Genomic DNA, 12,697 nt, shown 5'->3' on the forward strand with positions numbered 1-12,697 from the left:
GTGGTCCCCATATAAGCATTCTAGGAACTGCAAGTCATCAAGAGAAATCATACTGTCTGCACATGATACTGTGTGAGGTACTGGTGCTGAACCTAGTCATCGAGAAGAGATACAATACAACAGGACAGATAGTAGCTAAGTGTGATGACTCAGGTAGTCAGGACCATGGTGTCATAGTGGAGTAGTTAACCCTCATGGACGTAAAATGGAGGGTTTAGTTTGGTCTGAGGAATCACAGAAGGCCACCCTGAGGAGGTGAAAACAGACAGATCATCTGGAGTCAGCTAGACCTTGGTTGGACCTGTGTTGAGTATGTGCACTGTTCAGTGGTACATTCTAGGTTTGTCCTTTGAACTAGGAGTAAGAAGAGAAGTAGTTTCCAGAAAGAAACCTTACGACCAGGACATGTGCCTCCTGGCATGTCCTCCATTGCTGTGTCCTCAGCATGTATGGTGGTTAGCATCGTCAGTCTGGAGAGAAGCTGATCCAGCCGTTCTCTGCTCTGGCTTGGTTTGGGAAGGCCTTTAAGAGTGAAGCCTGCCTGGTTCTCATGCAGTTCTGGTGTGGGAAAGAGTCACTCTCCGCTAACTAATGTTCCAGGTAGAGTTACAGTGTGAATGTGGAAGAAGAAAGGAGATGGTGATTTGCTCTGAAGCATCCGGGACTTATCAAAGGTCAGTGCTGCAGAAATGCTCAGAAGTGGGTGGCTTTGCTTGAATGGGAGTGGTGTGCTACTTCTCTAATGCTAGAGACATGCTAGGCAAATGGATGCCCTGCCACCGAGGAGGTTGGTGGGATTCTTGTTATTTTGGGGTTGTTGTGGGGGGGGGTGAAATTTCACATTTACTTATTGTGTGTACATACACATGTGCACCGTGGCACATGTGAAAGTAAAAGGACATTTGGGGGAGTTGCCTTTCTCCCCTCTACTGTGTGGGTCCCTGGGATCAGAATGAGATTGTCAGACTTGGCTGCAAGCAGTTTTACCTGTTGAACCATCCTGCCAGTCCCTTAGAAAGATTTTAAAGTAGAACTTTGCATCCAGGGCTGGAGGGGCAGCATAGCAATTAAGAGCACTCGTCACTCCTCCAGAGAACCTGAGTTCGGATCCCAGGCAGCCTCTGATCAGACAAACTTCAAAGAATCCAGTGCCCGCTCTGGCCTCCTCAGACTCGCACACAAGCACATAGCACACACACGCACACACGCACACACAAATACATGAAATGAAAATAAATGTTTAGAGCAGAGGTCATTCTAATGTGTTCGAGGTGCTTTACAGTGCCTTTCCGGGCTGTGAGATGGCTCAGCAGGTACAGGCTCACGTGGACCCGAGTTCCATCGCTGAAGGGATGTCCCTTAAAGGAGAACAGTTCCACCAAGTTGTCCTCTGACCGCCACATGTGCATCATGGCACCTGTGCCCCACCAACACACGCATACATCGTGCATACACAGTAATAAAATTAAAGATGTTTCCGTGCCTTTGCTTCCGCCCTTTTCATCCAGTTCCACCATGAGATGGGAAGATGTCTGGACGTTAGGTAACCGCTCTAACATCCTACCTCTCCTTTTCGGTGGCACAGCTGAGGCACTGGGTCTTGTCACAAGCATGTGCCTTCTGACTGCTCTGGTAGATGTCTTTACAGCCTCCTGAAACCTTGGCAGCCACGTGCTTGTGCAACGATCTGAGTATAGAAATGGACTGTTAGGAAACGTCTGGCTTCGTGTATCCCTGACTAGATGTGAAGGCGAGCTGTGACTGTAGCACCACAGCTGTGCCCCGACATCTGAGTGGCTGTTAGTTGGTTTTGGAGACAGGGTTTTACTTCATAGTTGTGGCTTGCCTGAACTCACTGTGTAGACTGAGCTGGCCTCAAGCTCACTGAGGTCTGCCAACTTGCCCTCCCCAAGGACTAGGATCAAAGATTCGCCACTGTTTGTTTGAATACAGTATTAGGCATTGGCCTGGATTTCTGGAAATACAAAATCATGTTAACTCTTCATGTGCTGCAGCTTAGAATCTACTGAGGACATATATCATAAACTTCCCGTGCAGTACTATGGCAAACATTAATAATAGATGAGCTTCCAAGGTCACACAAGCTATCGTGTGGTCAATCCTTAGCACAGGACTTCCTACGGTCCTGCAATGTCTCATCTTTCTCTTTTTCATACTTCAGGATAGCTGCCATTTCGATGGCCTCTAAAATAACGGACATGCAGCTTGGAGACTCAGTGGAGATCAGCAAGTTCATTACCAAGAAGGAAGTCCAACAAGCCAGGTAATTCTGCAAGCGTGCACTGCTGCCTTCCAGTTCAGTGGTTTCTACAGGAGTTCATATATCCCAGCCCTCCAAGGTAGAGTCTCACACAAAATGGGTCTGCAGTAGACGTGGATGTTGAGATTGTATGCACCACAACCACTATGAGTCCTGCTCAGAACTCACCAAAGACCCAAGTGGGTTTTCCAGGCCTCACTTCTGTCTATGACGGAGAAAGTGGCAGAGGTCTGAACTCGTGTAGCCCGGCCCACAGAACCAAGGTCCAGAGTGGTAACTGAAGTGGGGGACAGTCTGAAGCCACCAAGAACTGCTAGACCCCCTTTAACCAGGAGACCACCCATCTCCCTTGAGAAGGACCCATTTAACTGGGGCTTGGGGAAGACAGTGCTCATGAAGCCTGAGAGATGGATAGCCTCCTAACTGCAACTGGGCCTTGGGCTGCTGTGTCCTCATAGTCGACCTGAGATTGTCTCACTAGGTAGGAGCCGTGGAGCCTGTGCCCTGACCACTGTTTCATTTGTTCATCAAGGTTGCAGTGTGATGAGGAGTGTGCTGCCCTGGAAAGGAAAAAGTAAGTGTTTTCAGGAGCTTGTGTGACTAACAGGAGGGGCAGCCCCACTTCCCTCACCATCTGTTCTGGGTTCTAACCGCTTTCGGCAGAGGAATGTGCTCGAGAGTGACTGACTGAGATAAACCACTCAGGTAGCTTCCGCATGTTCAGAAACATGAGCAGTGTGGTTTTGGCATGGTGTCAACTTGGCATGGCACACACGCTTACTCTGTGACTAGCCGGCTTCCTGATCAGCAGAGGTAAGAGGCTATAAAAATGTTAAATGGGTGTTTTATTGTAGTGTAACGTAAGGACCTGGGAAGATAGCTCAGTCTATAAAATATTTGCACCAAAGCATAAAGACCCAGAGTCAGATCATGATAGCACCCAGTCATGATGCCTGCATGGTGGGAGGTAGAAACAGAAGGAAGCCAGGCCCACAAAGACATCCTGTCTCAAAAAATAAAGTGGATCCCAACACTCTAGAAGCAGAGGTAGGTAGATCTCTGGGTCTGAGGCCAGTATGATCTATTTTGTGAATTCTGGGGTAGCAAGGGCTCCGTAAAAAGGCTGTCTCAAAAGTAGAATAAGATGTGGAGACTGAGAAGGAAAATGCCCAGTACCAACCTCTTCTGGTCCACACACACACACATTACAAGCCAGGTCAGCCAGGCATTGTTGCACGGCTCTAAGCCAGTGTCTGGGAGACGGAGGCTGGAGGATTCTTAAGCATCTGAGGCAGACTGGGCTACATGCTAAGTCTGAGGCCAGTCTGAGTAACTGACTGAGACCTCCCTCAAATAAAAAGGCGGGAGCTATAGTCAAGTGGTCCAGCCACCTAGCATGCATGAGGCCCCATGTTCAGCCCCAGTGCAACCCCACAAGAAAGCATTTTTGTTCTTGTGCCTCTCCCACTCTAATCCTCCACCCCCATTTCTTTTTTCTTTTTTTGCAATGCTTAGCATCAAACCCAGGGCCTTGCTTATACCAAGCAAACATTAAGGCAGACGTCTTAAACTCACAGAGATCCACCTGTCTCTGCCTCCAGAGTGCTAGGATTCACTTCATTTCTTGAGACAAGGCCTCTCCTTGCTGCCAATTTGGCTACTGGCTGACTAGGAGATCCCAAGCCTTCTGTCCACATCCCCAGCTCTTGCTTGTTGGCTGCCCAGCAGTTTTGTTTGACAGGGTCTCACTGTGGCACCCTCCTGACCTAGTCCTCCCTATGTAGACTCTGTCTCCTGAGAGCTGGATGCTGGGATCATGGGATCTACTTTGAACTCAGTAACTCTCCTCCTCCTCCTCCTCCTCCTCCTCCTCCTCCTCTTCCTCCTCCTCCTCACCTGTTACAGAACTCTCCTCCTCCTCCTCCTCCATGCTCTGATGTTCCTTTTCTGGTTTAATTTATTTATTTTACACGTATGAGTGTTTTACCTGCACGTATGCCCACCGTGTGCATGCCTGATACCTCCAGATATCAGAACAGGGGTAATAGCCCCTAGAACTGGAGTTGTGGATGGTTGTGAGCCACCATGTGGGTCATGAGAACTGAATGTGGGACATCTGCAGGAGCAGTAAGTGACTTAACTATGTCTCCAGCCCTCTGATCTTTTAAAGATTTATTTTTATTGTAGTTATATGTCTGTGTGAATGTATGTCAGGTATATGCAGCCTGAGAATCTGAAGTAAACTCAGATCCCCTGGAGGAGCAGAAACGTCTGTTGACCTGAGCATCTCTCTGTCCAGCCCAGCCCACCCCACCCTGGATAGTCCAGTGGCCCCCTTGCTGCTTATTCAGGCCCGTCTACTTTGTACATTTCCTATTCAGACAAGGCATTTGTCCTAGATCGCCTTTTTATAAATATATGTAGGCGTTTTGCCTGTGTGAACTCCATGCACGACTTGCATGTCTTGTGCCCATGCAGGCCAGAAGCAGGTGTCAGGTCTTCTGCACTGGAATAATAGATGGGTGTTATGAGCCACCATGTGGGTGCTAAGAATCAGGCCTTGGTCCTGGGAGAGCAGCAGTGCTCTGGCTGCTGTCTGTCTCTCCAGTCCCTGTCGTATGCACACTATTTGAAGTGAGACAATAAAATCTCACGCCACCCACTCTGCTGTGGAAGGATGTGACTCATTCCTGTGTCCCATGTGTGTACACAGTTGTCACTTAGGCATCTCCGTTGTCAGCTTGGCTGGTAGCACTACCCAAGTGTCTGTCCAAGTGACATCACCTTGTGACAGCTCCAGAGCAGCTTCTTGTTCATGCTTTGCTTGATCCGGGCGTCTCTTGTTAGTATTTGCTTGCTTACCTAGGGGTGTCTGTGATTTTTTTTTTTTCCTGATTGGTTAGTTGGTTAGTTTTTGAGATATGATAATCCTAGTGTTTGAGAGACAGAGGCAGGAGGATGTCTGTTGTTCAGTGGATCCTGCCATACAATTTCTTGCTATTTCAAAACAAAACAAAACAGAAAAGCCAAAGGCCGGGCATGGCCGCATATACTTGTAGTCCTGGTATTTGGAAGGTGGAGGCAGGATGCACAATAAAGGGTTCATGACCCTTCTTGGCTCATGATGAGTTTGAGGACAGCCTGGAGTACACGAGACCCTGTCTCAAACAACAAAGTGTGTCAGGGATGACCTCTGTGGTGAAAGGGGGGAAAGTTTCCAACCTATATAAAAGCATGTGCTGACGTTACTACAATCTGTGTGAAGCTAATGACCATCTCTTACTGCACCAAGCTCGTCAATCAAACTTCATCATGGGTTTGCATGTATAGAAAACAGCAAGTGGTCAAGGACGTCGCTCAGCTCATAGAGTGACTGCCTAGCATACAAGCAGCCCTGGGTTTGATCCTGGTACCGCATGAAGCTGGTGTGGTGGAAATCTCACACAGAGATAGGAGGATCACCGTCACCTTCGCTGTGTTGCCATTTTTTTGGCCAACATGAGACCATGTTTCAAAAACAAAACAAAAAGTAGATAGGGCTGGAGAGATGGCTCAGCGGTTAAGAGCACTGACTGCTCTTCTAAAGGACCTGGTTCAATTCCCAGCAACCGCATGGTGGCTCACAACCATCTGTAATGGGATCTGGTGCCTTATTCTGGTGTGTCTGAAGACAGCTACAGTGTAGTCACATAAATAAAAATAAATCTTTAGTTTAAAAAAAGTCAGTAGCTAGGCTGTTAAAGTGCTGTCCATGGACATTGAGGCTGGAGTTTGCTTCCTGGCGCCGTGTAGAAGCCAGGTGTGGGGCAATGCTCGCTGTCTCAGTGCCGAGGACGCAGGCACAGGATCTTTGGTATTCATTGACTGGCGTGGCCTGCCCAACTCAGCAAGCCCCAGACCCCAGTGAGAGGGTAGAGTGGACAGCATGGAGGACAGCACCCAAGGTTGTCCTCTGCCCCCATATACACCCATGTGCACCAACCTACCCCTTAAAGCCAGAACGTTCTGGATTCGGGAATCACTTGGGAACCTAGAGACAAATCGCCTGTGAGTAGGGAGGGAGAACTACTGCATAACCTCCCTTGTCTCCTCCCGCGTACTCATCTATTTCTCAATCACTCCAGGAGATTGGCAGAGGCATTCGACATCACTGATGACTCTGATCCTTTCAACGTACGCTCTTCAGCATCGAAATTCAGTGACAGCCTGAAAGACGATGCCAGGTATGGACGGGTAATCAATCCACTGTCCTAGCTCAGGCTTAGGAGCATGTCTAATTAGTATTGTAAGCTATGGTGATCAGTTATGTGTTCTCTTCCATTACTAAGCAGATAAAGTGAACTTACGTTGTAAGAAATGGCATGTTGTTTAGCTGTCCGTGAAGACTTCAACCATGGTTGAGGAGTGGTCCCCGCAGCAGGAGTCTATGCCTGCCAAGGGCTACTAAGTTTTCTAAAGACGGATGGCTGAGCCGCCTCTCGCCCACCTCACAGTTGCAAGGTCCTTATCTAGGGCAGTAATAGATCCTGCACTGGCCCTCTGTTGTCGGGCAGCTCCTGTCTCTGCCATGTTGTCCTCTCTGAAGCCTAGGCAGAAGGGAATGGAAGAGATTCCCAGAAGAGCAAGAGCAGGCGGAGTTAACTGCTGACTTCTCGTTTCAGGAAAGACTTCAAGTTTGTCAGTGACATCGAGAAGGAAATGGAAGCGCTTGTGGAGGCCGTGAATAAGGTTGGAGCAAACACATCCAACTGGGCATTTCTCTGAGACCAGCTGGCTTTGAGAAAATAATAAACAGGTTTCAGAAACACTGTTTGCCTAGAGGGTTTTAGGGAAAGGTTGAACATGTTCAATACCAAGCCATTGTCATTCATGGAAACTTGGATTGCTTCCATTGTGATAGAAAAGATGTCTACAGTAAAATTGAGTATATATAAAGAATACTCTGTTAGGCATGGGCCACACGCCTCTAATCCCAGCACTCAAGAAGCAAAGGCAGGCAGGTCTTTGTGAGTTCAAGGCCAGCCTGGTCTAGAGAGAGTTTGAGGACAGCCAGGACTAAGCAGAGAAACCCTGTCTTGTGGGGGACTAAGGCAGGGAGTAGGGGGTCAGCAGTAATAACTGATTTCAAGTCAGGAAACACGCAAAGCCCTCAGACGACTGAAATGCTGCCTGTGAGAGACTCTTATTTTTCTCAGAGCTGGGACAGAATTCCTGGGGAGACTAACGATGAAGATCAGGGAACAGACCGAGAACAGCCCCGGTCTGCCAGGGATTTCAGGGTGCGCTCTGTATGGAGGAGCAGTGTAGTGCCCTAGGCAGAATGATGAACGCCGTGTATCCCACCACTTAGGACACAAACAGGTAGAGCTCTGCAACCTAGAGGCCAGCCTGATCTACATAGCAAGTCCCAGGATAAACTGGGCTACATAGTAAGATCCTCTCCAGTAGTAGTAGCAGCAGTAGCAGTAGCAGTAGCAGTAGCAGTAGTAATAATAATAATAATAATAATAATAATAATAATAATAATAATAATAATAATAATAATTTGATAAGCAGCCAGTACTGCTTTGGCTCCCTGTGCAGCCACTGGGTTGAGGTCCAAGTGGCTCTCAGGGCCGTATCTAACGATGGTCACCCTCCCAGTGTTCCCCTCGCCCGCTCCCATCTCCTTCCTCTCCCCTGTCTTCACCCTTCCAGCAGGATACATCCCGAAAGGGGAACTTAATGATTCTTTTCTGAGTAGGAAGCCTGAGCAAATGTGTTTCTGTGTTTGTGTCCTGTATCTGCATACTCAAGGGCTCAGTTACAACAGACTGCTACAGGGATTGAGAGCTTCCTGTTCCTAAGTCTTTGGTGTATCTTGGAGATATCACCCCTCAGTCACCGGCTTCCTCAGAAAAAGCTGGGAGCTCTACCTCCTACTCCTGTTTGTAACCCTGTCCATCACCTACACATGATAAGTTAGGGAGTGTGTTGGATTCCATGCTCACACTCAGAAAACCTCTGCGATTCAGTCACAGGCTCTCCAGGTGACTCCACAAGCCTGACGACTTTAGTTTCATCCCAGGAACCCACAGTGAAAGGATAAAACCAACTCCCAAGACTGTCATCTGAGCCACACAGTCATAGCGGAGACCCAAGCGGGCAAGCATAGAGTAAAAGTCAGCCGTCCTTGAGCAGCTTTGTTCCTGTGGTGTAGGGAAAAGGCCTGAGCGTTTTCTCTTTCCAGGGCATGGTGCTAATCGGTCTTCTCCCTTCCAACCAGGGAAAGAGTAATAAGAAAAGCTACTGCTTCCCTCCCATGAACAGAGACCACCGCCGCATCATCCATGACCTAGCCCAGGTTTATGGCCTGGAGAGTGTGAGCTATGACAGTGAACCAAAGCGCAATGTCGTGGTCACTGCCATCAGGTGGGTTGACCTTGCTGTCACAGGCCCGACACTGGGAGTCACTGTGTACTTTTATTATTTCTTCTTCCTCCAGGGATTGGAAGAGAAAGCATTTCTCCGAACAGTCTTTTCACCATTACCTAAAGATCCAGGCCAGAGAGCAAAGCCCACACCTCACCGCACAGGGCAGGTCCACCCTAGTCCCCAGGTCACCTCACTGCACAGGGCAGGTCCACCCTAGTCCCCAGGTCACCTCACTGCACAGGGCAGGTCCACCCTAGTCCCCGGGTCTCCTCACTGCACAGGGCAGGTCCACCCTAGTCCCCGGGTCTCCTCACTGCACAGGGCAGGTCCACCCTAGTCCCCGGGTCTCCTCACTGCACAGGGCAGGTCCACCCTAGTCCCCGGGTCTCCTCACTGCCCTGATGCCTCGCAGACACCAGAGGTGGCCTCTCTGCAGGTGGAGGAGTTTGAGCAATGTGTGCTCGTCATGTCTGTGCTCTACCCCGTCTCCTGCTTCTCCCCCCGACTCTAATCTTGGCAGTGGTGGGAACAGAAAGCATGCTGTACTCTCACTCTGTGTTGTCATCAGAGAAAATGGAGGTGGAGGTGTGAGACAGGAAGGGACGAGAAGGACCTAGAATCACCATCTGACCCTGAGGGTGTTGGGAGAACTTCTCAGGGAAAAAAGAGGGAAGTGTGGCATTGGGGGAAGTGGGCAGCAGGTCTGTCAGGTGGGCAGGAGGGACAAGAGGGAATGCTCGTGATTCTCTCTCCTCAGCACTCTGCTTTACTCCTCACAGAGGGAAGTCCATCTGTCCTCCTACCACGCTGACCAGTGTTATTGAAAGGGAGACACAGACACGGCCTCCACCACCAATTCCTCATCACCGACACCAAGCAGACAAGTAAGGACTCTTAGCTGCTTTTCCGTAGAACTTTTCAGGCAGAGGAGCTAGGGTAAACTGCCGGGGCTACAACTGCCATCGCTGGCCTCCTGAGGCTTGTCTTTAAGGTATGGTGTCCAATAGGCATGGACTGGGGCATCAGACACGTTTGTTGAAGCCAGCAAAGCCTTCAGAGGAATAGTCACTTGGGGCCAGCAAAATGGCTTCACAGATAAAGCGCTGTGTGAGCATGGAGGCCTGACTTCCATCCCAGGACCCGCATAAAGTGGAAGGAGACAGTAAACTCCACAGAATCTGTCCTCTGACCTCCATACACATCATATTCATAAATGTTTTACGTAGACGGTGATGTGTAAATGGGTTTTTCTGCGGCTCCAGATAAACTAGAACGGTGCAGTTAACAGACATGGACGTGGGATGGGGGCAACCGTTGGCAGTGAAGGAGGCAAGTGGGAGTTTCACTTTTTCAAAGGTTTGTTTTGGACGGTTCAACAGTAAGCTTAGACAGTGCCCAAGGGGAAACGTGGTTTTGGAAAAGGAAAGAGGGGTACATCATTTCGGGGTGACTGTGCTGACACGAAGGCTTAGAGCATCAAAGGTAGTGGCGAAGGTCACACACATTCGACGTGAAAACCGTGGCAGGAGCGTGGAAGCCATGGGAAGTTAGATGTGGGGTGGGCTTCAGTGAAGATGCCATGCAGTACAGGCAAGGCTTGGGTTGGATGTTCACGGTGGGATCGTTTCAAGAGACAGTATTTGCCTTGCCTGATGGATAAACCTGCATTTACAGACCCACTATTAGGACACAGTCATTTTACTATAAGTAAATACATTTGCTATAAGTGAAATTTTATTGTAGTTGAAAGGAGAAAATAAAATCACATCAAAGGCTGAGTTGTGGGGGCCCACACTTTCAATCCCTGCATTTGGCAGAGGCAGGAAGATCTCTGTGTTAGGGGCTAGCCTGGTCTGCAGGACTGTACAGAGAAACTCAGTCTCAAAAAACCAAAAAGAAAAAATAAATCATATGAAAAACCAAGGAAATGTTTTTATGTATCTGTATTTGCCGGATGTATATGCACCACTTGCATACCTGGGGCCCACAGAGTCCAGAAGAGCGTGTTGGATCCCTACCACTAGTTACAGATTTAGGTTTGGGTTGGTTTGTTTGTTTGTTTGTTTGTTTGTTTGTTTTGAGACAGGGTCTTGTATAGCCTTGGTTGGTCTCAAACTCATTGCGTAACCAAGGATGACAAGAATTCCTGATCTTCCTGCCTCCACCTCCTCAGTGCTAAGATTACAGGTTGATAGGTTAGAAAACATGAAGCCACAACTGTATTCAGTTCCACTTAGACACAACTGTGGGGCGCCATTATCCTGTCCCTGCCATAATCTTTTCCTAGCCCCTTTGCTTGGTTGGGTTTTATAAACTTTTTGTGGAAATTTTTTAGAATAGAAAAAATGTTGGACTAGGGAGATGGCTCTGCAGTTAAGAGCACTGACTGCTCTTCCCGAAGTCCTGAATTCAATTCCCAGCAACCACATGGTGGCTCACAATGATCTGTAATGAGATCTGATGCCCTCTTCTGGTGTGTCTGAAGACAGCTACCGTGTGCTTATATCCATAAAAATAAATAAGGTTTTAAAAAAAGAAAAATATTAATGTAAAACAGCCTGCTAGGCTGTTAGCAGGTTTCAACAGGCACTGGCCCATGGGTTCCTGCTGTCTTCCCAGAGCTGCACAAGTGCCGAGCCTGCTGACCCCTAACTCCCTGAAGACCTAGGTTTATCTCCCCTGGAGAAGAGCGGGCTGATTGTTCTCTGCTCTCATTGCAGGAATCCTGGGAGCAGTAATTTACAGAAGATCGTGAAGGAGCCTGTGATTGACTACTTTGACGTCCAGGACTGAGAAGATAGATATATTTAGATAAAAGGATAATGCTGTGCACTGGAGACTCATTTGCCGGCAGATAAATCATGCCCGCTCCTCCTGCCTGGCATGGCCGCAGCACCCGTGCTGTCTTGTTCCGATACAGCCAAGCATGAATGTGTCAGGACCCCAGTCTCTCCAGCCCACAGGCCCCTGGCTCCGTGGCCACTGGATTTTTAGTCACGTTTTGAAGAGGCTGCTCACACCATCACTGTGATTACTAAGAGATTGGGGGAGTATCAGATTTTATTTGGATAAACCAGAATTTTTATCCCAAACTGGCTTTGTGGCACTTGGTGTCCCACTTGTTCCCCCGTGGGCCTCACCTTCCTCATGAGGAAAGACACACGAAGCCCTGACCGTCAGTAAGCTGTCTGGAACCATGTGTCTTAAACCTAGCCATCTTATCCAAAAGCTTCCGATGTCTCTCACGACTGGTCAGGTTGCTTGATAGAATTCCGTCTTCTCAAATCCCTGGCATTCTCTCACCATGTCACCAAGCCTACCCAGGAACAGTTTAGCTGTCTGCCATAATGGTAAGACCTTGGGCAAGCTCTTCTGTCGTGTTCACAACTGTGGGTCTATGCACTGTCCACTGTAGCCCTAAGTTCTCTGTGGTTGATAGCAGCTCTCACATAGACAGCAGGACGGGGTAGCTTTTCCCTGGGCTTTCAGCAGCCACAGACTCTCCCTACATCTGAGCTCTGAACCACTGTTCCGATATTCAAAGAAGTGTGTGGACAGTCCAGGGCCTGTGCCAAGTGCCCTACTGTAGGCCCTCAGCCTCCTTAAAGCAGGCGTGTGCCTTCTGTGTCGGCCCCCTCTGCACAAGCTGGACTCCTCTCTTTGTTGTTTTTTCTTTTTCTTTCTTTTTTTTTTTTTTTGTTTTTTCTTTCTTTGTTTTTGTTTTTTGTTTGTTTTGGTTTTGGCTTTTTTTCAAGACAGGGTTTTTCTGTGTAGCCCTGGCTGTCCTGGAGCTCACTCCTGTAGATCCATCTGCCTCTGCCTTCTGAGTGCTGGGATTAAAGGCATGTGCCACCACCGCCTAGCTTCTTTTTGCTTTAAAATAAACTTTGAGCCCCCAAAACTTGGAATCATTAAACAAGGTACTTAGTTTGTACTTTTTTATTTTGTTTTTGTTTTCAACAGGATCTCACTAAATTGCTTAAACCCATTTAGATCTTACAC

The 12,697-nt window shown here is 48.4% G+C and overlaps 1 protein-coding gene across 3 annotated transcripts in view; it reads left to right on the forward strand.

Annotated features, from left to right (window-relative positions):
• Nfx1 (nuclear transcription factor, X-box binding 1) overlaps positions 1 to 12,629 on the forward strand; it is a 58,750-nt gene extending 46,121 nt beyond the window's left edge. Inside the window, exons 17-24 of one of the 3 annotated variants that reach the window (NM_001024784.2) lie at positions 601 to 674; positions 2,183 to 2,284; positions 2,814 to 2,855; positions 6,406 to 6,504; positions 6,943 to 7,009; positions 8,547 to 8,692; positions 9,475 to 9,579; positions 11,416 to 12,629. In NM_001024784.2, coding sequence (NP_001019955.2) covers positions 601 to 674; positions 2,183 to 2,284; positions 2,814 to 2,855; positions 6,406 to 6,504; positions 6,943 to 7,009; positions 8,547 to 8,692; positions 9,475 to 9,579; positions 11,416 to 11,488 — 708 coding nt within the window. In that variant the 3' untranslated portion in view covers positions 11,489 to 12,629. Of the gene's footprint in view, positions 1 to 600; positions 675 to 2,182; positions 2,285 to 2,813; positions 2,856 to 6,405; positions 6,505 to 6,942; positions 7,010 to 8,546; positions 9,580 to 11,415 lie in introns of those variants that run through there. The other 2 variants (XM_063287601.1, XM_063287600.1) reach the window with 2 other exon arrangements.
• The last annotated feature ends 68 nt before the right edge of the window (positions 12,630 to 12,697 follow it).

Source organism: Rattus norvegicus, chromosome 5 (genome assembly GCF_036323735.1).
Source record: "Rattus norvegicus strain BN/NHsdMcwi chromosome 5, GRCr8, whole genome shotgun sequence".
Lineage (NCBI taxonomy): Eukaryota > Metazoa > Chordata > Mammalia > Rodentia > Muridae > Rattus > Rattus norvegicus.